The sequence below is a fragment of the Capra hircus genome, chromosome 1, assembly GCF_001704415.2.
Source record: "Capra hircus breed San Clemente chromosome 1, ASM170441v1, whole genome shotgun sequence".
Lineage (NCBI taxonomy): Eukaryota > Metazoa > Chordata > Mammalia > Artiodactyla > Bovidae > Capra > Capra hircus.
Genome location: NC_030808.1, coordinates 134,696,311 through 134,722,521, shown reverse-complemented (window position 1 = coordinate 134,722,521; position 26,211 = coordinate 134,696,311). Strand labels below are relative to the sequence as shown.

The following is a 26,211-nucleotide window of genomic DNA, read 5'->3' as shown; positions in this document are numbered from 1 at the left end:
AAGAGGATGAGATGGTTGGATGGCATCACTGACCCAATGGACATGAGTTTGAGCAAACTCTGGGAGATAATGAAGGACAGGGAAGCCTGTCGTGCTGCATTTCATGGTGTTGCAGAGTGTCAGACACAACAGAGCGACTGAACTGAACTGAATCTGTTTCATCGATCTTAAGTCTATATAACACTTTCTTGATTACTGTAGTTTTCTAGTATATCTGAAAATCAAGTATAGTATAAATTCTCCAAATTTGTGCTCTTTCAAGATTATTCTGGCTTTTTATCTTTAACATTTCCACATTAATTTTAGCATCAGTTTTTCTATTTCTATGAGAAAAACCTGCTGGAATTTTGATCAAGATGAATTTGAGCCAACTCCAGGAGATAGTGTGGTACACAGAGGAGCCTGGTGCACTGTAGTCCATGGGGTCACAAAAAGTCAGACGTGACTTAGTGACTGAATAACAGACTATATGGTAAATTTTCATTAAAAGTTTCAGGTAAATCTAAACAGGTCTAGCCTAAAATTCTATTGTAGTACATAGAATCTCACTGACAAGGTCAATATTTACAAACGCCAGTAAGGATAAGTTTGACTACATAAAGTTGAAATAACAAAGTAGAGAAAGTAATAGGCTGGATAAATATCTGCAACACATAAGGCATATAAAGGGCCAACTCCCCCCCCACCACCCCACCCTGCCGCTTAGAGCTCATACAACAGGGAAAAAAATTTGAAAAAGAGGCAAAGGATATAAACAATTTATTTAAAAAAGAAACATAAAGAACCAGCAAAATTAAAAAAGGGTTTTCTGCCTCATTCCTAAATAAAGAAATGCAAATTAAACTGTGGAAGTCGCTCAGCTGTGTCTGACTCTTTGTGATCCCACAGACTGTAGCCTGCCAGGCTCCTCTGTCCATGGAACTTTTCAAGGCAAGAATTCTCAAGGGAGTGGGTAGCCATTCCCTTCTCCAGGGGATCTGCCCAACCTAGGGATCAAACCTGGGTCTCCTGCACTGCAGGGGTATTCTTTACTTTGCTAAGTCACTTCAGTCATGTCCGACTTTGTGCGACCCCATAGACAGCAGCCCACCAGGCTTCCCCGTCCCTGGGATTCTCCAGGCAAGAATACTAGAGTGGGTTGCCTTTACCGTCTGAGTCACCAGCAAATTAAACTACGAGATGCCATTTTCCTCTTAAGGTTGGAAGAGACAAAAAAGTCAGCTACCTGCCAGTTTGGGCAACAGTGTAAACAGGCTCATGAACAGCATCTTGGGTAGGTAGAGGAAGCAACATCCAACAAAATTTTTAAATACATATACCACATACCATCATTAATCCCACTGCTAAAGTCTACTCACAAAAACTCATCTATACATAACTTAACAAGAATACTGTTCAACTGTAACAGCAAAAAACTCAAAACAACCAAAAACCAAAGTGCCCATCAACAGAGACCTAGTTAAATTTTAGCATGCAAGAATATTATGCAGATATCTTCATTTAAAAAATCAGATTTATATGCACTGACACAGGAGTATTTAAAAGATACATTAAATTTTAAAAGCAAGGTAAAAAAACTGTGTTTATGTGATCAGATATATTTCAAAATCAAATTTGTTTGGATGTCCATCAACAGAGGAATGGATAAAGAAGATATGGTACATATATACATGGGATATTACTCAGCCATAAACAAGTATCAAATCACACCATCTGCAGCAATAAAGGTGGACCTAAGACGGTCACACTGAGTGAATTAAGTCAGACAGGGCATATGCGGAGTCTAAAACAAGCATACAAATAAACCTTTTACAAAACAGAAATAGAGTCAAAGACGTAGAAAACAAACTTATGGTTACTAAGGGGGGAAAGAGGGATAAACCAGGAGACTGACTTACACACACTACTATATAAAAAATAACCAACAAAAACTTACTGTATAGCACAGGGAACTCAAATCGGTACTGTGTAATGCCCTACATATATGGGAAAAGACTCTAAAACAGTGGACGTATGTGTATGTATAACTAATTCACTCTGCTACACAGCAGAAACTAACACAACACTGTGAGTCAACTATACTCCAATAAAAATTATTTTTTAAAATGGTTTTTGAAAATTAGATATATTTGGATGTTTTTCTTCTTACTGGTAAAGAGTCATAAGAAACTATTTAGGGTGGCTACTTTTAGAGGTAGGAGAGCTGCATTTTGTACTTTCCTGTCCCATTTACATTTTCTAACTTTACAAACATACAACTAGAGAAGAATGACCACAGGAGACGGTGGCGCCTTTTACTGTTTCCTTCTTACCTCTATGTAGCTAAACAAACAAAAAGGAGTACCACTACATTAGTAAAAAAGATATAATTTTCATATACTAGTCAAAATCAGTAGGATTATTCCATTTTATTTTTAGCTTCTGAGCTCATGGTTTTCTCTCCAGGTAACAAACAGACTAAAATTGGCTTTTAATTCAATGTTTTTGAAATAAAACATGATAACGCAGTTTATTAATATCTTTAGTCTACACCTTCAAAAGAATTAAATCAAAAACCATCAAATATTTGTACAAATCTATAAGGGTTCCACTATCTTAATAAAATAGAGGATATTCTTTCCTGTTTGAAAAGAACACTTCCATTAAGTGAATAGTATATTTTCATTCAGTTCAGTTCAGTTGAGTTCAGTTCAGTCGCTCAGTCGTGTCGGACTCTTTGCGACCCCATGAATCGCAGCACGCCAGGCCTCCCTGTCCATTACCAACTCCCGGAGTTCACTCAGACTCACGTCCATCGAGTCGGTGATGCCATCCAGCCATCTCATCCTCGGTCGTCCCCTTCTCCAACTGCCCCCAATTCCTCCCAGCATCAGAGTCTTTTCTAATGAGTCAATTCTTCGCATGAGGTGGCCAAAGTACTGGAGTTTCAGCTTCAGCATCATTCCTTCCAAAGAACACCCAGGGCTGATCTCCTTCAGAATGGACTGGTTGGATCTCCTTGCAGTCCAAGGGACTCTCAAGAGTCTTCTCCAACACCACAGTTCAAAAGCATCAATTCTTCGGTGCTCAGCCTTCTTCACAGTCCAACTCTCACATCCATACATGACTAATGGAAAAACCACAGCCTTGACTAGATGGACCTTAGTCGGCAAGGTAATGTCTCTGCTTTTGAATATGCTATCTAGCTTGGTCATAACTTTCCTTCCAAGGAGTAAGCGTCTTTTAATTTCATGGCTGCAGTCACCATCTGCAGTGATTTTAGAGCCCAAGAAAATAAAGTCTGACACTGTTTCCACTGTTTTTCCATCTATTTCCCATGGAGTGATGGGACCGGATGCCATGATCTTCATTTTCTGAATGTTGAGCTTTAAGCCAACTCTTTCACTCTCCTCTTTTACTTTCATCAAGAGGCTTTTTAGTTCCTCTTCACTTTCTGCCATAAGGGTGGTGTCATCTGCATATCTGAGGTTATTGATATTTCTCCCAGCAATCTTGATTCCGGCTTGTGCTTCTTCCAGTCCAGCGTTTCTCATGATGTACTCTGCATACAAGTTAAATAAGCAGGGTGACAATATACAGCCTTGACGTACTCCTTTTCCTATTTGGAACCAGTCTGTTGTTCCATGTCCAGTTCTCACTGTTGCTTCCTGACCTGCATATAGATTTCTCAAGAAGTAGGTCAGGTGGTCTGGTATTCCCATCTCTTCCAGAATTTTCCACAGTTTATTGTGATCCACACAGTCAAAGGCTTTGGCATAGTAATAAAACAGAAATAGATGTTTTTCTGGAACTCTCTTGCTTTTTCCATGATCCAGCAGATGTTGGCAATTTGATCTCTGGTTCCTTTGCCTTTTGTAAAACCAGCTTGAACATCAGGAAGTTCACGGTTCACGTATTGCTTAAGCCTGGCTTGGAGAATTTTGAGCATTACTTTACTAGCATGTGAGATGAGTGCAATTGTGTGGTAGTTTGAGCATTCTTTGGCATTGCCTTTCTTTGGGATTGGAATGAAAACTGACCTTTTCCAGTCCTGTGGCCACTGCCAACTTTTCCAAACTTGCTGGCATGTTGAGTGCAGCACTTTCACAGCATCATCTTTCAGGATTTGAAACAGCTCTACTGGAATTTCATCACCTCCACTAGCTTTGTTTGTAGTGATGCTTTCTAAGGCCCACTTGACTTCACATTCCAGGATGTCTGGCTCTAGATGACTGATCACACCATTGTGATTATCTGGGTCGTGAAGATCCTTTTTGTACAGTTCTTCTGTGTATTCTTGCCATCTCTTCTTAATATTTTCTGCTTCTGTTAGGTCCAGACCATTTCTGTCCTTGATCAAGCCCATCTTTGCATGAAATCTTCCCTTGGTATCTCTAATTTTCTTGAAGAGATCTCTAGTCTTTCCCATTCTCTTGTTTTCCTCTCTTTCTTTGAATTGATTGCTGAAGAAGGCTTTCTTATCTCTTCTTGCTATTCTTTGGAATTCTGCATTCAGATGCTTATATCTTTCCTTTTCTCCTTTGCTTTTTGCTTCTCTTCTTTTCACAGCTATTTGTAAGGCTTCCCCAGGCAGCCAATTTGCTTTTTTGCATTTCTTTTCCATGGAGATGGTCTTGATCCCTGTCTCCTGTACAATGTCACGAACCTCCATCCATAGTTCATCAGGCACTCCATCTATCATATCTAGGCCCTTAAATCTATTTCTCACTTCCACTGTATAATCATAAGGGATTTGATTGAGGTCATACCTGAATGGTCTAGTGGTTTTCCCTGTTTTCTTGAATTTCAGTCTGAATTTGGTAGTAAGGAGTTCATGATCTGAGCCACAGTCAGCTCCCAGTCTTGTTATTGTTGACTGCATAGAGCTTTTCCAACTTTGGCTGCACAGAATACAATCAATCTGATTTCGGTGTTGACCATCTGGTGATGTCCATGTGTAGAGTCTTCTCTTGTGTTGTTGGAAGAGGGTGTTTGCTATGACCAGTGCATTTTCTTGGCAAAACGCTATTAGTCTTTGCCCTGCTTCATTCCGCATTCCAAGGCCAAATTTGCCTGTTACTGCAGGTGTTTCTTGACTTTCTATTTTTGCATTCCAGTCCCCTATAATGAAAAGGACATCTTTTTTGGGTGTTAGTTCTAAAAGGTCTTGTAGGTCTTCATAGAACCGTTCAGCTTCTTCAGCGTTACTGGTTGGGGCATAGACTTGGATTACAGTGATACTGAATAGTTTGCCTTGGAAATGAACTGAAAATGAATTTTAATTTTTTAAAATGGTTTTTAGATATCAAAAACAAAGTCACGAGTATATCTTTAAAAATACTTTCAAAGAAACCAATAATGTATGTCAATAGTAAAAAAAAATAGTAATAATAATTTACATATCTTATAATCAATGCAGTAGGAGGGAGAAGACACAAAGATTGGAAAAGCCAACACCCAGCTTCCAGTCCTACCTAGGAAAATGTTGAACCATCAATAAAATCCAGACCACTAAACACAAGCACCATGATTACATACTCATTCCTTAAAAGTGGAGCTGTCAAAGCTGAGAAATTATTAATTTCACTTACTTCCAAGACTAACCCATGGAATCACTCCAGATGGCTTCACTTAAAACTTTTGTAGGAATAAAAAATGCGTAGACACAAACCCTAGGACTTGAAACACTTGCTACTTTGGAAAAATCACTTTACCCCAATGTCTGTTGAAATAAATTTTAGTTGTTTAGAAACTGTTTAAAATTTAGGATCATTCAGTAAATGGCAGGATATGTCTTTTTTATTCTTTCTGTAATATAAACAATTTTTAATCAAATTATGGTCAGAACTATTAGTATTTGGGGGCTGGAAGGAATTTTTTAGAATTTAAAACTAGTAATAGTTGGAAGTCTGCACCTAATTGGTAAGAGTTTATCTTCCTGCCAGCTAGTACAGAGATCCAAGCAAAATAAGAAGTAATTTCACAATGTCATGTTTTGCATAATTTTTCAAGTTCTTAACTTTGATAAGCATGTTCTATTAAGCAAGGGACATTTGAGCTGGATAATGAGCTAAGAAAACTTTAGGGGGAAATAATTTTATACATTTAGTAAGGAAAAATCATTTTCCTGGATTCTTTACCCAGTTTGGCCCTAGCCTTTTAATTTTAAATACTGAAAGGTCTAACTCAAAATGTATGTATTTGAAAAGAATACTATACAATAATTTATATTCTAAAAGTTTCAAGAAAGAACAAAATGATTTTTTAAAAGCCTACTTATTTCTAATTTGTAAAAAATTAGAAGTTACAAAAGAAAATAAGAACTTAATACCAATAACCTCAAATTCATTCATTTATTTTATGGAATTCAATTTCACAATATTCAATGTGTGAAATTCAGATTCCTAATTTCAATCTCTGGAAATTTATATTAGCATATCCATTAAGTTTCTGTGAAAAATTATGAACTTTTTAAGAAGCCAAACTCCAATTTTGTGCTTTTGCCTAAAGGAAAGGTCACTGATCTTTTAAAAACTTATTTTTGTATTTTAATCTGTACTTCTAACTGCACAGCATGTAACAAAGCACACAGATTTGTCAGAGAACTTTGTCAGCTCTATGTGGCTTCAATTAAAAAATAAAAATAACATTCCAAGAGAATAAATCTCAGAGACAATCACGTGGAGCTATCTAACAATTTTAAAGCAAATACTGTGGTCAGTACACTTCCTCCGTGTTTCCCACACAAACCATGACTGTATCCTGGCTAAGGACTCACTGTGCCTTCTCTGGTTTCCGTATAACTCAGAGAGAACATTATAATTACAGTGGTAAGATACAGAAACAAGCAAGTGACTACAACGCAAATGTATACAGACAGAGAAATCTTATCTTGTGAAACAGTCCCAGTATCTGCATTGTGTTTTCTTATCACTATTATTTCCTTTTCTCCCCTATTCCAATCCTAAATCAACCCAATTCTGTATAGAAACCTCTTTAGTTAATTCTACATTTATTCAGAACAAATTAATATTAGTTCAGTTCTAAATTATCCATAGAATATTTACAAACCTCAGAAGAAATATTAGAATTAAGGGGAAATGTTTCCTTTAAAAAGTGGAGAAAGTGTAACAAAAGACAGATGTTATTAAAATTAGGGCTCAAATTTTACATTTACAAAGAGTAATAGATAAAGTATCCTTCAACACTAGTCAGAAAACCTAGTGGGACCAAACTTAAATATCCATTTTTAATAGTGTTTTACGGTTAGGAGAAGTGAATGAATAAATATTGAATGCAGTAAGTTAAATCATTTGTTTAGAAAAGAAAAGTATAAATTTGTGCTTGTAGCATCCTTAAACAACTTTGCTAAATTAAAAGAAAGTAAATTCCTAAGATATTTTTTGTTAGATTAGTACAATCCAACTTTTTAGAAATGATAAAATAAGCCCTTCATACTTTTCAAGAATTCCTTTAAGTAAATTTAGAAACATAAGTTCTTGTAAATTAACATTAAACATAAGCTCTTGTAAGTTAACGTTGTGAACGTCATAAAATTGTCACCTCCTACTCATAAAACTGAATTTAGTTTTGCCCTCAATTTATGCATTTGAAATATTAAATTTGTTTTTCCAAAATATTCTAGTTATCTCACCTTACATCAGACGCTGTCAGGCTTAATTAAGTACTCTTTAAATTATCACATTTTTTCCTTCTCTTAAAATAAGCAAAAAGACTCAACTAAGAATTGTTTTAGTTCAGTTCAGTTGCTCAGTTGTGTCCGATTCTTTGAGACTGCATGAACCGCAGCACGCCAGGCCTCCCTGTCCATCACCAACTCCCAGAGTTTACCCAAACTCATGCCCAGCAAGTCGGTGATGCCATCCAACCATCTCATCCTCTGTCGTCCCCTTCTCCTCCTGCCCTCAATCTTTCCCAGCATCAGTGTCTTTTCAAATGAGTCAGCTCTTTGTATCAGGTGGCCAAAGTACTGGAGTTTCAGCTTCAAAATCAGTCCTTCCAATGAACACCCAGGATTGATCTCCTTTAGGATGGACTGGTTGGATCTCCTTGCAGTCCAAGGGACTTTTAAGCTTTTACAAATACCAATCATAAATCATTAAAATTTTAATATCATAAAAAGGTTTGCTAATTTACCAGTATTAGGCAATAAACCATATTAAAAATATTCTAGTATATTTTTATAGGGACTCTCTAACTGAAAATTTTATATAAACCAGTAAGTGAAAATCTAAGCAATATATTTCTCTAAAAGGTGAACATGTGAAAATAGGTATTCTGTTAATGAAAATATAAACTAAGCACTACCTTTTAGAAAACAATCTGGCAACCACTATCAAAATTTTCAATGTAAATACCTCATGGGGCAGCAATTCTAACTATGGCTGTATCTGTAAAACTCTACCAAGATAGAACACACACAAGTGGATATTTTCTGCAAATTATACATAATAGCAAAAAAAGGGGGTACCAGGAGTGAGAGGAAGGCAAATAACAGCTATACTCATAAGGTACAGTGGTTCATCTTTTTCTTTACAATTCCTCAGTACTGGGGATAGGGTGTGCTGAGATGTTTTTTAAGAAGGAAAAACCAAACATTGGAACCTAGGAAAAACATAATATTAGATATAAGAAAAAAGAAGTTAAGTGGATGCAGTTTAACTGGAAGCCTGAGTACTATCTGGGGCTTCCCTTGTGACTCAGCTGGTAAAGAATCCACCTGCGATGCAGGAGACCTGGGTTAGATCCCAGGGTTGGGAACATCCCCTGGAGAAGGGAAAGGCTACCCACTCCAGGTATTCTGGCCTGGAGAATTCCGCGGACTCTATAGTCCATGTGGTCTCAAAGTGGACCACTCACCATGACTGAGTGACTTTCACTTTTGAGTACCATCTAACAAATGCATAATGTCTTAACTATTAGCTTCTATTTTCTATACCTTAATGAGAACACAAATCTCCTAAAAGCCTGTATGAGCTAAATTAACATGGACTTATTGAAAGGTCTGTCACACTTTGAAAATCTGAAATAATTTCACTGGCATAAGCCACCTTAGACAGAAAAGCATTATGGAGACAGGATGGGAACAAATCCTACCTTTAACTGTTTTCACAAATGTTTGTTTTTCTTTATTTGGATCTTTCTCATCTACTAAAATCCCATGGAAAATACGCCCAAAAGTACCTAGAAGGAAAAACAATAATTACTGAGATCATATGATAATGCTCATAAAACTATACGTACAAAACTTTCTGGCACAATACAACTTAAACATAACAAGGCCAAATGTGATCAACATTACTCCAGCCCTAGCATAAAAAGACTCAAATCTTTATTTTCCTTCTTTTTAAACTACAAAACATCTTAACTTGCTTTTAGAAAAGACGTATTTAAAAAGTCTATGAGAATTCATTCTGAATTAGCCTAAACAAACTAATGATACAGCTAGGAGGACTGGGGAGAAGGCAATGGCACCCCACTCCAGTACTCTTGCCTGGAAAATCCCATGGGCGGAGGAGCCTGGTAGGCTGCAGTCCATGGGGTTGCAAAGAGTCAGACACGACTGAGCGACTTCACTTTCTCTTTTGACCTTCATGCATTGGAGAAGGAAATGACAACCCACTGCAGTGTTCTTGCCTGGAGAATCCCAGGGCCAGGGGAGCCTGATGGGCTGCCGTCTATGGGGTCGCACAGAGTCGGACACGACTGAAGCGACTTAGCAGCAGCAGCAGCAGCAAGAGCACTGGAGCTCAGCAATGGGCTATCCAGAGAGACATTTACAAATTTCTAGACTTAGCCTCAGAGCAATGACAAAGGAGAAAAATGGACTCTCCTTATACATTCAAAAACACAAAAAAAACCTGCTTCTGTTAATGACTATTTGCCTCTGGGACAGTTCAAACCCCTCCCTTAGCTGTGACTGACAAACAAGCATCTCTAACTGATAGATGAATTCAGAATGACTCACATGCACCCAAAACACTTCAAACTGAGTTATGGAAGGGGGAAAACTACTGTCTGTCTAACAATTGAAGAGTTCAGGAAAGTATGTTATTATTAATTTCTGTCCTCTTCTTTCAGCATTGTCCCCAGTCAATACCCTGAAACTTAAAAAAGAAAGCAAGGACCAGCAAACAGGGAAGGGCAGGGTCTTATCTCTCAAACACTTATCATGTGTTACTTCATTTAATGTACATCAGTTCATCTAATCTTCGTGTCTAAAGTAGAAAACATAAGCCCATATTTACAGACAAGGAAACTGGCTATGGAAGACAGGAAATTATTTCTCTAATGTCATGTAGGTAATAAACTGTGGGACTGAGACTGGAATTTGGGCATAACTCCAATATCGATGCATCTCCTTCTGCTGGAACCCCTATACTTTCCATCACAGAGAAAATTACTTAGAATGTTTCAAAAAGGCCTGTGAGCAAGTGAGCATCTTTGGTCAAGAACTAAACAGGAAATATCCTTTTAAAGGTGATAAACACTAATAATCATGCTTTAATATACTTGAATATCAAAATATCAAAATCGTACCAAAGCTTATTAAGGCAAGTTAAAAATCTAAAGAAAGGGAAAATAAAGATCAGCTTTATAGAGGAAATAAATTGTGCACTGCTTTCTACCTGACCTGTCTCTTGAGAAACCTATATGTAGGTCAGGAAGCAACAGTTAGAACTGGACATGGAACAACAGACTGGTTCCAAATAGGAAAAGGAGTATGTCAAGGCTGTATATTGTCACCCTGCTTATTTAACTTATATGCAGAGTACATCATGAGAAACGCTGGGCTGGAAGAAGCATAAGCTGGAATCAAGACTGCTGGCAGAAATAACCTCAGATATGCAGATGACACCACCCTTATGGCAGAAAGTGAAGAAGAACTAAGGAGCCTCTTGATGAAAATGAAAGAGGAGAGTGAAAAAGCTGGCTTAAAACTCAACATTCAGAAAACTAAGATCATGGCATCTGGTCCCATCACTGCATGGCAAACAGATGGGGAAAACAGTGCAAACAGTGGCTGACTTTATTTTTCTGGGCTCCAAAATCACTGCAGATGGTGACTGCAGCCAGGAAATTAAAAGACACATACTCCTTGGAAGGAAAGTTATGACCAACATAGACAGCATATTAAAAAGCAGAAACATTACTTTGCCAACAAAGGTCCATCTTGTCAAGGCTATGGTTTTTCCAGTGGTCATGCATGGATGTGAGAGTTGGAGTATAAAGAAAGCTAAGTGCCAAAGAATTGATGCTTTTGAACTGTGATGTTGGAGAAGACTCTTGAGAGTCTCTTGGACTGCAAGGAGATCCAACCAGTCCATCTTAAAGGAGATCAGTCCTGGGTGTTCACTGGAAGGACTGATTTTGAAGCTGAAACTCCATTACTTTGGCCACGTGATGCAAAGAGCTGACTCATTTGAAAAGACCCTGATGTTGGGAAAAATTGAGGGCAGGAGGAGAAGGGGAAGACAGAGGATGAAATGGTTGGATGGCATCACTGACTCGATGGACATGGGTTTGGGTGGACTCCGGGGGTTGGTGATGGACAGGGAGGCCTGGCGTGCTGAGGTTCATGGGGTAGCTAAGAGTCGGACATGACTGAGCGACTGAACTGAACTGAATTGCTTTCTATCCTTAGGGATGAAATCCTTAAAATCTGAAACAAAAAAACATTTATACTAACAGTAAATCTTCCTTGAAAACCTGATTTTGAGAGAATAGGTACCTTCTTGGAGTACATCTTTTAGAGTTATCCTCTCCCTGGATATTGCGATATCCTTCACCTTAGCTTTCGCCTCCAAAAGAGTGACACTTCTCAGGTCGTTCTTCTCTATCCGCAAGGTAGGATAACCTGAGGAGCCAACAAAGCCAAACCAAGAAATATAAATACCTTCTTATGGCATCAGGATCAACTAGTTCAGTTAGAACCCCAGGAGTCAAGCCACAGGAACAAATGAAGGTAAGAATCAAAAAGGAAAAAGGCACACACAGGGAGAATTATTTATGAAGGCCCTACTAAATTTTAAAGAAACATTTCCCCACCTACCCCAAAACCTTAAAATGCAGAATTAAAACAAGAAACACTAAAAACAGTATTTTATTAATACCACTTCAATTGCTTTTCTGCCAAATGAAACAAAATTTGACTCATGGAATTAATCTAATCCCTTGAATGAACTGCTTTTTTCTCCAAAGATTTTCTAATATAGTCTCCTAACAAAAAAACTTCAAATGAAGAGATGTTTGTAAAAATATCTTTTCTTAAAAAAAAAAATTATATATATATACATATATAATTGGTTTAATCATTCTAGCATCCATACAGCCTAGGCATACCATTGTGAGATCCATATTCGTTGTTCAGTTCCCTTGATTCATATTCATTCTTAATATGATGACAGCAAAACAAAATTTCTGGCCATAAATTAAAATTCTCATTGCAACAAAAAAAAGTTAGACTAAAAGGAAGATCTAGTGTTATTAGCAAGCAGAAATCGGAACGGTATTTTAGGGAAGAAAAATCCCAAAAGAAAGGGTGGACTCAGACAATGATTATCAGTGGCTGCTGGAAGAACTACATGACAAGCTTTGAAAAACTTTATTATAAAAGGATGCATTAGGATGACAAAACCTGATCCCACTGATCAGCAATTTGACCATGATACATCTAGGTGTGTGTGTATGTCTAGTATATATGAGTGTTTAATCCTTCCTGGAGTTCTCTGAGTTTCTTCCATCTGTATACTATTGTGTTTGTTATTTTTGAAAACTCTTGACTCCTTTATCTTCAATTATTTTTTTCTGCTCCTTTCACTTTTTTTATTTACAGGCAAATATATTGCTGTTGGTTTTTTTTTAAAAAACAATATTTATTTTGTATCATGCTTAAGAAATGAAGTATCTATCTCCTTAAGGCAATGTCTACAAAAACAAGTAAACTTATTGGTGGTAAACTTAAAAATCTGTCAAAAAATAACTGTACTTCCACTGACTTTTTAAAGTGCATTTTGCTTTTAGCATATATAATGATTTGCTTACCTACCTCTTTAAGGTTATATCCACAATCAAGAAATGACTCCAATGAGCAAAGCTAAACATTTAAAGCAATGATGTGTTTCTTAGGAATAATCTGAACTACCCTCACATCTATCATTTTATATCCTGAAGGACATACATCTTTCTTTCCTTGGTGGAGATGTTAACTGCTGCTATGATTTCTCTTAGATTTCTTTTAAGCTACAGTGCCCGCTTCTTTCCCCTTTCGTTTTTCTTGCCACATCTTACTAAGAAACTAGATCAATTACCCTGGAGAAAGTCCAGCATCTGACTCTTCCAGTGTCATCTAACTCGTTCCTCTATCCTTATAAACTGAAAGTCAGTCTTATAGCCTTAATTAGATCCAGGTTAACTCTCTGTGGGGGAAGAAGACAAGAATATTCCACCTGGGAATACAAACTACCTAGCTATCCTACTTTTAATGACGCTAAGTTCCAGTAGCAGATTCAGGCAGTAACACTATGATCCCTCAAATGGTAAAGCTCCCTACCCTCCCTTTGTTCATATAGTTTAAAACATGGACAATCTTTTACTGAGTCAAGGATTTTATTAGGGGATGCAGGTATGATATTCTGAGTCTATCATTCTTTCTGCATTTATTAGCTGGGACTTTTCTGTTAAAAAAAAATGTTCCCTTCACAAGCCAGCACTATCTGGTTAGTGCAAAACAGTTCATGCTCAGCTGTCAGAGTAAGGTATTATTGGTGCCTCAGTTAACTCCCATAAGGAACTTTTTTTAAAAAAAAGTATCACTACAAATTTGTGGATTTTTACACATTTCTACATTTCACATTTATATCACTTCAATCTACTGCAGTCATTATTCTTTTTGATGCTCAATGGTTCCATTTTGGAAAGCTCTCGTCTTTAGTAGTTTCCTTGATTTTTGGCTCAACAAATATCCCAGGTTATCTTACTTATTCCTGACCCAGTCCTAAGATCATCCATTTCTCCAAAGAATCCTGATTCTTCTTAATGAGAAACAATACTGAAAGACCATAGGAGGGCACTGGGTGAAGAACAGATAGTCTTATCTTTTAAATAATGTTGTTTATCATTTTTTTTAATTGACTTTGCATTTTGCATTCACTCCTAGGATCATCTGTTTATGTGGGGGCTGTGCTGCGTCCTGATTGCTGTGCCTGGCCTTGTCTCTAGCTGAGCTGCTCTCTAGACGCAGTGCATGGCTTCTCACTGTGGGGGCGTCTCTGGTTGTGGAGCACAGGCTCTAAGGCGCACGGGCTTCAGTATTTAGCAGCATGCAGGCTCAGTAGTTGTGGTCCACAGGCTTAGCTGCTTTGTAGCCTGTAGGATCTTCCCAGTCCAGGGATCAAACCTGTGTCCCCTGTAATGGCAGGCAGATTCTTAACCACTGGACCACAAGGGAAGTCCAAGAACAGATATTCTTAATTTTAGTTTACTAGAAAGTAAATGTCAGTCCAAGGGAGAAAAAGGTAACTTGGCTACAAGAACCTAATTAATCAATGGCACCAGTGAGTTGAGTCCTGACTTGTGGCCCACTGTCTATCCTGATGATTGTGTTGTTTCTTGTTTGGTGAATGACGTTTCTCAATCCTCATTATGTCTAAATTATACTCCAAGAATGATTATTTTCCCCTGAACAGCTACAGTATAAAAACTTTAATTAAAATCCTGTTCAAAATAAAGGAAATTAGATCTCCAATGGCAGCTAGTTTACCATCATGATCAGAAAACAATGTAAAGTCCTTACCACAGCCCATGAGACCAAATAATTCATTAAAATCCAAGTCTCTGTCTTCATACAGCTCAGTGGCTTATTCTAACTATCTGAAAATCCTCCTTTTGAATTTGTACAGAAGTGATTTAGTAACCCTTTTAACATAATCTCTAGAAACTTCCCTAAAACTAATTCTAACAACTAAACCTAAAATTTTAATACTCTAATTTTGGAATGTTTCATTCAATGTTCTAGAAGACAAAAGTTTAAGCCTAATTCTGTACATGTTAGATTCTATGAATGTAGCACAGCATATGTCCCATAAGTAATTAACCAAGGACAAGACAGACAGGACCAAGGACAGATCATAAACAATTTTAGTAAATCATCTTTAACTTTTAGAATTAAATTAACTCTTACTGGTAATAGGAGTTGCATTGTTGGGTGTGTCGGCTCTCAGATACTGAGTCGTCTGGGTAGACGGCTGAGACAGCCCTTGGGAACTACTGCTGGCACTGATGCTGCAAATAATTTTTAAAAGAGAAACACTTGGCAAGTCAGCTTCAATGAGAAATTTCCTTTTTCAATACACATAAAATGCATGGAGCCATTATAACCAGCTTAAAACCTTAACAGAGATCACAATAATGCATGGATCTCCATCACAAATGTTTCATACTGAATTTTTACTCTACTTCATAATGCAGAGCTCTGTTCTTTTTCTTTCCTTTCTGCCTCCACAATCATCAGGCGATTCATCATATCAAAGTCATTCACAAAATGTAGCATTCTTCAAATACCATAGATAGCAGTCTTGAACCTCATACAATATATTAGGAAACTGTGGACCAATACTTAGTTAAGAACTCATGCCACTCAATTTAGATCGCTTTTAAGATAAGGAGTATAAAGACAGGATTCTTTTAATGATGGTCCATAACCAAATGGCCTACAGATGATGGCATATGAAAGCAAATCAAACACGCTCAAAACTTGGGAAAGGATATCCTACCTGGTTCAAGTCTGTTTAATTGAATACATTTTGCTTCTTCTACTTCCCTAATCCCACCTTTTGGGAATTTATAGAATTTATTAGAAATGGTTAGCACTTGAAGCATTTTATTATGCCACATTTTTAAGTAATCAAGAGACCCAGAAGATGGTAGGCTCAAACAACTTCATACTCGAGATTACTACAAATCAATGTCCTTTCATTTTGTCAGTGGACAACCACCTTATACCAGGTCACCCTCGACCACATTCTAATTACACTGCCTCAAGCCTAGTAATTCTGCAGCAGTGGAAAAGTAAAGCATAGAAATTCAGCATGAAGTGTGAAATCAAAGGCAAGATGTCATACCCTCAAGAAGGAAGGGCTACTTTCCACGTCTCCCTTAGCTGTAGGATCAGCAGAGTCCAATCAGAGACTCCGAACTTTCCTAAATATGAAAATCTTTTGAATGACCACACCCCACACAATAGTTCTGTATTTTCAAAGCCCAGTGATTAAAAATACACATAATGACAAAAAGCTGCTACTCAAAAATTGATCTATATAGGTCTACATGTATAGTAGGTACAGGATAGCACAGTGAAGAGATGGAAAGTATAACCTTGAAATCAAAACTGCCAGCACCACCATTTATTAACTAGCTGTATGACCTTAGGCAAAACAGTGCTTTTGGAGCCTCAAACTAGTGATGGATAAAATGACTACAATACTACCTCCTGAAAAGGTTGCTAAAATAATTACATGAAAAATATAATCCTTTTAGGTCAATGGCCTGCCCTCAAATATACATTTATAAATTATTATTACTATTTATATTCATTATTACTAATATTACCATCCCTAATCCTTAGAACCACAGAGCACCGGTTTTTGGAGTTTTGAGCACGACTCAAAGATCACATCAGAAATTAAAACTGTAGAAGTCCAGGGTTCAATAATGGGGAGGGAGGAGAAGCATTATCATTCCCAAAGATGGAGAATATAATAGAATACAAATACGTACCCATAAAATGGGATTAAGAAAACCCATATCCCAGGATCTGAGGGAGGCTCAAGTTATATAATATATGTGGAAAGTACAATTTAAATATCACCTGCAACCAACACTGATGACTGAATAAATATGCACAGATCCCAAAGTATTTACTAGTTCAACAGTAGGTGGCACTCTTGTACCACCTCAGATTCTTGAAAAGCCTGAGCATGCAACAATGTTAGGAGCATGCACATATTTAGTGGCTGAAAGTTATGACCAACCTAGACAGCATATTCAAAAGCAGAGACATTACTCTGCCAACAAAGGTCCGTCCGTCTAGTCAAGGCTATGGTTTTTCCAGTAGTCATGTATGGATGTGAGAGTTGGACTGTGAAGAAAGCTGAGCGCTGAAGAATTGATGCTTTTGAACTCTGGTGTTGGAGAAGACTCTTGAGAGTCCCTTGGACTACAAGGAGATCCAACCAGTCCATTCTGAAGGAGATCAGCCCTGGGTGTTCTTTGGAAGGAATGATGCTAAAGCTGAAACTCCAGTACTTTGGCCACTTCATGCAAAGAGTTGACTCATTGGAAAAGACTGATGCTGGGAGGGATTGGGGGCAGGTGGAGAAGGGGACGACCAAGGATGAGATGGCTGGATGGCATCACGGACTCGATGGACGTGAGTCTGAGTGAACTCCGGGAGCTGGTGATGGACAGGGAGGCCTGGCGTGCTGCGATTCATTTGCACGTCGCAAAGAGTCAGACACGACTGAGCAACTGAACTGAACTGAACTGAATAATGAGCAAAGCACTATGTCAAGCGGCCAGAACAAACCTTTGAAATCCCAGATTTATGAGAGAAAGATGGAGCATTTGAGGATCAACCCTTGTTACCTATTAAAATCAATATTTACATAGCTATAGCACATGAGATAAAAAGTGAGATAAAAATGTACACTTGCTTGCACTTAACAGTTTAATACCAGTCTAAATAAATTATCTCATTTAACTTTCATAAGCAAGTAAGATGAGCAGATATGAACTCTGCTATAGAGTTAAAGTTAGAATTTAGGGCAAAGATCATCATTTTCCTTCAGAGCACTTGTTATAATTTATATATCTAATTCATTTATTAATTCAACACTATTTACTAAGTGTCTATTATATGCCAGATACTGTGCCAAGTGCTGGTGATACAGTAGTGAACACAATAAACAAAGATCCCTACTTTCGTGAAGCCTACATTTTAGCAGGATTTCTGGTTTAATATCTGTTACAGCAGACTATAAACTCCATGAAAGCAGGAGAAGTACCTGTTTGTTCACTCCTTCCTCCCCAACACTAAAGCCAGGGCCTGGCCCAAGAGGCCTCAAGTGGGCCCAACTGAGCCTTACTGACAGCTCAACTAACACTTATTGGATCAATCAATAAACAGAGAAAAACACACTTTCTTCATATAGAAAGCTATAAAGCACACAGAATGGTTGCTTCTGATATGAGCTATTTATATGTATCAAAAGAGGCAAAGAATTACTGCTCTAATAGAATGATTCCTGCCTCTCTCCACTCATCCCTCCTTCAAGAAATTCTTCATGAAATATTCATTCAATGGTAGCCATTAGACACCAGACACAGAAATGAATAAAGGGAAATAAAACGGCCTTGTCGCCAGTAATGAGATAAGGGAAAATGAAGATATTGTCAAACAACAAATTCAAGCAACCCACAAAGGAATGAGTTCTCCTATATTCAACAGCCAACAGGGAGAGACTATGGGGCAGACAGAGCAGAGGGCAGTCCCTCTGTGCAAAGGCTTCACAGAAGCTCTGCTTCTCCAGAATACACTCCCCCGGCACAGCAGAGATGGAAAAGATGAGCTTGTACTGTCAGGAGAGGGCAAGTCACACACATGGGCTCCAAATTCCTTGGCATGAGCACCCCCTTAGGCAGTTTTGGTCTCTGCCTCTAAATAAGCTGTGCAGAACAGGACTCTGGCTCCCGAGTGTCAGGAATGGAAAAACTCTCTACCATCCCTGTACAAGGAATTCCGTGGAGCCATGGGTTCCATCAAACCTTACAGGGCTGTTGTCAAGACTGAGGGAATTAATGGATATAAAGCACGCGGAACAGTGCCTGGCATATAACAAGTGAAAAAAGAAGTGAAAGTGTTAATTGCTCAGTTGTGTCTGACCCTTTGCGATCCCACAGACTGTAGCCTGCCAGGCTCCTCTGTTCATGCAATTCTCCAGGCAAGAATACTGGAGTGGGTAGCCATTCCCTTCTCCAGGGGATCTTCCCAACCCGGGGACTGAACCTGGATCTCCTGCATTGCAGGCAGTTTCTTCACCGTCTGAGCCATCAGGGAAACCAAATATAAGTGCTTTATACAATTACAATACTGAGTTATTACAATGCATCTATTACAACAATTGGCCTTCCCTTATGGCTCAGACAGTAAAGAATCTGCCTGCAATGCAGGAGACCAGAGTTTGATCCCGGGGCTGGGAAGATCCTCTGGAGGAGGAAATGGCAACTCACTCCAGTATTCTTGCCTGAAGAATTCCATGGAGAGGAGCCTGGCGGGCTGCAGTCCACGGGCTCACAAAGACTCAGACATGACTGCGCGACTAACACTTTCACTTTCATTACAACAACGAGTCCTTCCTGTTGCTCTGTTCTGGTTCTAGCAGCACAATCCTGAAGAAGTTATTTAATCTCTTCAAGTCTGTGTCTTCATCTTTAAAACAAGGACAGCATCATACCCATTAAGTGGCTGTGAGCATCAAATAAAATACTACACATATACAGCATGGTATAGTACTAGCAGACAACACCTGATGAAGTGGTAGTCATTGCCATCTCACAGGCCCCAATGCAAAGAGAAGCAAGTGCCTCAATACTATTAGATTACTACATGGGAACCTTCTCGTCACCACTATTAGCTTGCTGTCAAGTAATAAGTAACAGCTAGTAGAAAAGGCAGAGAAGGCAATGGCAACCCACTCCAGTACTCTTGCCTGGAAAATCCCAGGGACAGAGGAGCCTGGTAGGCTACAGTCCATGGGGTCACTAGGAGTGGGACATGACTGAGTGACTTCACTTTCATGCATTGGAGAAGGAAATGGCAACCCACTCCAGTATTCTTGCCAGGAGAATCCCAGGGACGGGGGAGCCTGGTGGGCTGCCGTCTATGGGGTCACACAGAGTCGGACACGACTGAAGCAACTTAGCAGCAGCAGTAGAACAGGCAAGAGCTGAAGAAGAAATCAATCCATGACTACCAGTACACTGCAACTTTCTGAAAAGAAGAAGCCTAATAATGGCACTTACCATATGCAGGGCTTGTTCTAAGAGCTTACAGTTTTATTTCACTAGAACTTAACAACATGCTTACTAAGTATGTGCCATGATCATCTCTGCTTTAGAGATAAGGAGAACCAAGACATAAAGAGGCTACAAAACTTCCTCTGGGCCACAAAGTTAGCAAGTAGCACAACCAGAACTCAGAGGTGTGCTAGCTCTAGTCCATGCTCTTAACCACTAGGCTGTACCCTGATAACAAGTGATGATGAAAGGTGATTCTCGTCAGGCATCGTCTGGAAATCTTTGTCAAAAAACTAGAGAGAAATGGAACACCAATTAATGGGTGAGTGAGTGAGTGAAGTCGCTCAGTCGTGTCCGACTCTTTCCGGCCCCATGGACTATAGCCTACTGGGCTCCTCTGTCCATGGGATTTTCCAGGCAAGAATACTGGAGTGGGTTGCCATTTCCTTCTCCGGGGGATCTTCCCAACCCAGGGATCAAACCCGGGTCTCCTGCATTGTAGGCAGACGCTTTACCGTCTGAGCAATGGGTGGTAACGAATTATTTCAGCAGCAAAGGTATAAGCCCCACAGATTCTTAAGTTTTTGTACAACTCTGACTGGTTGTACATGGTTCAGAGCCCTCACACACAAGCAAACCCTCAAGAAGAATGTGTTTATCAAGACTAACTCTGAAATGCTATGCCTCCCAGTGACCTTTAACTCTGCCATATCCTCTCTCAAGAGTCCCATCAAAATGTTCCTGTTACCTCACGACCTCCTTAGCTCTTTCTCTACAAAACCCAAATCTAATGAACACAATCATACACACAAAACATATCCTGCAACACTTCACCCATGTGTTTCTTTTCTTACTCTGACCTCCTTTCTCTTCTTTCTCTGCTCAGATAAAAAAAGTGTAACCGAGGGGACAGAGAATACTTAGGGGCAGGAATTAATCCAACCAGCCTCCCCCATTCCCTTGTGCTGTTTCTGCCGGATATATGCTTACTCACTATATGTATGACACCACATAGGACTGGGGGAGTCAGCAGTGAGATGCAATGCTTCCTAACTGGAAAAAGCTTACATTCGAGCAGGAAAGACAAGTACATAGGGAAAAGGTACAGTAACTGCTACCAAACAGAGAAAAAGAGAAACAGGGAAGGAAAGAGAGACAAAAAGAGGAGGGAGAAACTGACGGCTGGGGGGCTCAAAAAAGACTTCATGGAAGAGATGGCAATGGAGTTGAGATGTGAAGAATGGAGAGGGTTTGAATCCATGGCAAATATAGGGAACAAAAGAAGGCATGAGCAAAAGTCCTAGAGGGCAAAGAGTAGAGCAAAGGTGAGGAAGAAGTAATTATTGGACTGGAGCATCAGAGGCAAGTTCACAGAGGAAGGGGTGCTTATCTCCACACTTTAAAGGAGGACACCTTGAAAGCCAAGTCACGAAGCTGAGAATGTCTTCAGTCAGCAAGCGGGAATCACTAAGGAGGGAAATGAGAACTGTGGACTAAGAAAATAAACTCATCTATCATTTCATCTCTACCTCTCACCCTATCCTGTCTACAATGTACTTCTAGTCATCCTGACTCACCCAGGCTGGGACAAGCTGCTATATTCCCACACTATAATACATATCATCAAATTTATAAACTTTTATAAATATGTTTAATGTCAAAGATTAAATACTTGAAGCCATGACAGTACATCATTATTGTTTTATTCCTAGTACTTAGCATAGTATCTACCAGTGTATCTCAAAGCTACACATTAGAGTCACCAGGGAAGCTTTAATTAAAAAAAAAAAATACTGAATGCCCAAACACCACCCTAGACCAATAACATCAGAATTTTTGGAAGGGGTGTTGATATATTTTAAAAGTTTACCCATGATTCTAATAGGCAACCAGGTTGAGAACTATGATTTAAATCATAGCAGGTTCTCAATAAATGTTAATAAACTGGACGGATGAATGGACGAATGGACAGATAATGATGGAGGGACAAGCGAGAAGGAAAAAGAAGGGCTATTTCAAAAAGGCACTAGAAGTCTAGAAGACAGTCATGTCAAAGGGGATAGAAAAAAAAATTGATCTCTACTTTTTCATCAAATAATAAACTGTATTTCTGACTTCACAAATTTTTTAAAATAAAACTACAGAGAAACACAAAGATGGTATTTTTCCTTTGGCCAGGGCTTAATCACCTTCCCTTCTTCCCCTGCACCACTGTGCACCACTGAGCATGGGTGTGGGTAGGCTCCCATGTATATGCAAATAACTACTTTTATTTTTTTCCTTTCCCCGAAGATGTACAATACCTGTCATCCAGTTCAATCCTTTTCATACTATGAAGGTGCAAAACAGCTAATATTATTGCTACAAGAAATATTACTGCACAGCAAACTCCTACGCTGATATAAAACACACGCGTAGAAGTGGTTGGAGCTGCATGTACAGGATCATCTGAAATAAAAATGAATAGCACATTAAGCTTTTGAAACAAATGTCATCAATTGCTTTGTAACCCAATATACACCATGAGTATCCTGTTCTTTGTAAAAGAGATCTTCATTTCACGTGTCCATTTTTTGATAAGATCGGTTACCAGTAGTGTGTTGCTATAAATTCATACAATTTAAAGTGTTTTTGTTGTAGTTTAAAAAAGGGTTTTTAAATTGAACTTTTGGTTAATTAGCACAATTCACAAGTGGCATACACATAATAAACCACCTATCTACAGTCATGCTGTCCAACAGGGAAATGCTCTGCAGCACGCCATGCAGTACGGTAGCCACCAGCCACCTGTGGCTAGTAAGCACCTGAAACGTAGCCAGTACAATGAAAGAACTGAAGTTTTAATTCTATTTCATTTTCTTTAATTTAAATACTCACATATGGCTAGTAATTACCATACTGGACAGCAAGCTCTACAGACCCTTCCTCAACAGTGGCGTCTGGTGTGAGAGATGAGACATCTATTTTGCCAATCACCACTCCTCAAAGGGGGAGGAATATACAGAAGGGCAACCCACGAGGTAAAACAAACTTTTTCATCTTTCTCTCTTGAGAGTTAAAAGAAATTATTTTGCTCATCTGTCAGCTTTAAAAATAAAAGCAGGAAAACAAGACTCTACTCATGAAATAATATTCATCTTAATGTTAAAAAATAAAAGCAGGAAAACAAGACTCTACTCATGAAATAATATTCATCTTAATGTTAAAAAGTTGAAAATTATTAACATATGCAATTTTGTCATCACCCTTATGAACATAAAGTGTTGCACTGAATTTCTTTTATGTTCGATTATAATATTACATTGAAATGTTCTCTGATTAAATGTCCTCGTCCATGCAGAGCATGTGAGTGGCAGCAAATCATGTGCAAGATGCTGGAATTTACAGGGAAAGTCTCCCAGTAGATGAATGTTCACACTGGGATGTTTAGGAGAAGTCATGGGTTGAGGTGTCATGTAGTAATATCTGTGTTTTGTACATGTATGTACCTAGGAGCTTTGTAACAATGCCTCTTAAATAATAACAAACTTTTTAATTTAATATATTTTAGACTGAAAACTGTATTTCAATCCCACTTTCTAAAATTAAAAAAAAAATTATGAAAAAAAAAAAAAAAAAGAAAGCCTCAGCAACAGAGTGCTCACATACACACAGGAGCAACAGAGAAAGACGCAGAACCAAAGATCCACATGATAAGAGCAAGCAGAACGGAATAAAAACGATGTAACTGGAACTGGTGTAACTAAAGATTAATGTGTACTCACATCAGCATCCTACTGAAGAATTTGAGTTTCACCCTAAATGATATGAGAAGTCACTGCAAGCCTTCAAGCAAAGGAATGACACACATAACGATAGTTGAAAAAAAACAAAGATGACTCTGCATGCTATATAAAGAATACTGTGGGGAAGAGCAAGAGCAGAAGCCAAGAACACGCCAAGAAAGAAACGGCCATGGCTTGGACAAGGATGTTAGGGGGAGGTAAGAAGTTCATGGATTGGGAAGCAGAGTCAACAGAGTTTGCTAAAGGGATTACGCCAGGATAGAAAGAAAAAGAGGAATCAAAGCTTTGGCTTAAAGAATTAGGTGGAAAAGGTACCTTTACAAAGAGGAAAAAGAAGCAGGTTGGGGAAAGAGAGAATTAAGAGTTTTGTTTTGTCCAAGAGCACCTGTACATGTCTATGTGGAGATGTCAAGCTGACAGACAGACAAATGCAGAGTTATGGGAATACGTCGGGAGAAAAGATATAAAAGCGACAGCTTTCAAAACCTTATTTTAAGATTGCTTTCTAAAATTTAAACTTTGAATCAACAAATAATGAACCAGTACAGACTGATGCAGAGAGACCAAATGGCTTCTAGAACAGCTATACTTGACCTGCAGCCTGAATGAAAGCAGGACTTTCCTTAAGAACACTAGGGGTCATTCAATCTTGAAGGGCTGGGAAAGAAAGGTTCCAAAGGTTGATGTTGGCGGCATCCATCTCAGCATATCCCAGGGCAGAGGAGAGGACGTTGCTCTGCTGGGCACATGCCCAAATGCACCCTGCCTGATCACCTTTAATTCCAGACTAGTGTATGCACTGTTTCCATCCCCTCATTGACATGTTACCTGCTACCACCTGGTCACCCTTCGGGTCTCAGATAAGACGCCATTTTTCCTCAGGAAGCTGCCCCACATTTCCTCACAGGAGATTACATACCCTTCTCCTCAGGGTCCCAAAGCACCTTGCGCTTGCCATGCCACAGCTTGCCACAGGATATTGTTATCACTGCTTATTGCCTATCCATTTCCTCTGGTGCATTAGAAGCCCCAGGGAGCTTACAAAGTCTGTTTCATTCAAGGTTTAATCTTCTGCCTCAATCATACCACCTGGCGTGTCACAGCGTCTCGGTAAATGTTAGGTAGATGAAAACAAAGAAAGGGAAGGGAGGAGAGAGGAAGCAAGGAAGAGACCAAGGATATACAACACTCTATTCTCCCTGTGAGAAATAATAATCCTAAGCATAAAAGGAATGGATAAAATCACCAGAATTTTAAAAGTAAGCTTGGGGAGCAGTGATATTTTAAAAAATAGTTTAATTTCTTCTCAAAGACAAATCCAAATGAAATATTTTTAAAAGACAGATAAATCTCATATTATTTTCTCTTTAAAAATGGTATGCTTTGAAATATCCAGAACTATTCAATTTAACCAAGTACAAAATCTAACTACCAGTTTAGAAGAGAGAAAAACATGTTAAATGGCACCATTAAAATGCAGATGCAGAAAATTCTATGAGACAAATGAGTCAAGTTCTTCAACAAGTAAATGACAGTGAAGGGAAAGGGGTGGTTTCTGATTAATATAATACACGTCAACCACATACAGTGTAAGTTTGCTTCATTTGGATCCTGATTCGGGGAAGAAACTACACACAGACAGCTTTGAGACAATCAGGTTAATGGGAGCATGGATTAGCTACTAGAAGACATTAAGGAGTTAGTTTTGTTACACGTGATAAATCAAATACAAGTAAAGAGGTGTTAGATGATTGTGGCTTGTTGACTGCTGCTGCTGCTGCTAAGTCACTTCAGTCGTATCCAACTCTGTGTGACCCCAGAGACGACAGCCCATCAAGCTCCCCCGTCCCTGGGATTCTCCAGGCAAGAACACTGGAGTGGGTTGCCATTTCCTTCTCCAATAACTGATGGCTTTTAAAAAGTTCTTTACACTGAAACATTTATAGGTGAAATGGCATGATGCCTAGGATGTGCTTTAAAAAATTCTACCCTTCCCTACCTACCCACCTGTCTGAAAGAGGAAGGAATCAACAGTACAGGACTGGTAAATGTTGATGATTACTGAGGGTGATGGTCACATGGGGGTTTATCAAAACATTCCCTTGACTTCTCTATATTTGAATTTCTCTGCCCCAGTTGTTTTTAGTTTACTTCCATAAAGAGAATCTAATACCATGTTAAGATGCTGTTATTAAAACTCAGGAAGAGTAAGACTTAAGGATGCACCCATATCAGAAAAGGAAAAAGAAGTCTAAGTTATACAATCTTACGGAACCATTACCAAAAAATAAAAACCTATGCTGCATTTCTGCTCTGTAGGTTTAAACGACGTGGATCTTTCAGCTCGTATTTT

At 38.7% G+C, this 26,211-nt stretch overlaps 1 protein-coding gene across 2 annotated transcripts in view; it reads right to left on the bottom strand.

Moving 5' to 3' along the window:
• The window catches only part of RYK (receptor-like tyrosine kinase), a 111,270-nt gene that overhangs the window by 42,762 nt on the left and 42,297 nt on the right, over positions 1-26,211 (bottom strand). The window contains exons 6-9 of one of the 2 annotated variants that reach the window (XM_018051063.1): positions 22,377-22,521; positions 15,182-15,282; positions 11,732-11,857; positions 9,097-9,183 (exon numbers count right to left, since the gene is read on the bottom strand). In XM_018051063.1, the coding sequence (XP_017906552.1) occupies positions 9,097-9,183; positions 11,732-11,857; positions 15,182-15,282; positions 22,377-22,521 (459 nt within the window). Of the gene's footprint in view, positions 1-9,096; positions 9,184-11,731; positions 11,867-15,181; positions 15,283-22,376; positions 22,522-26,211 lie in introns of both variants that reach the window. The other variant, XM_018051054.1, reaches the window with a different exon arrangement.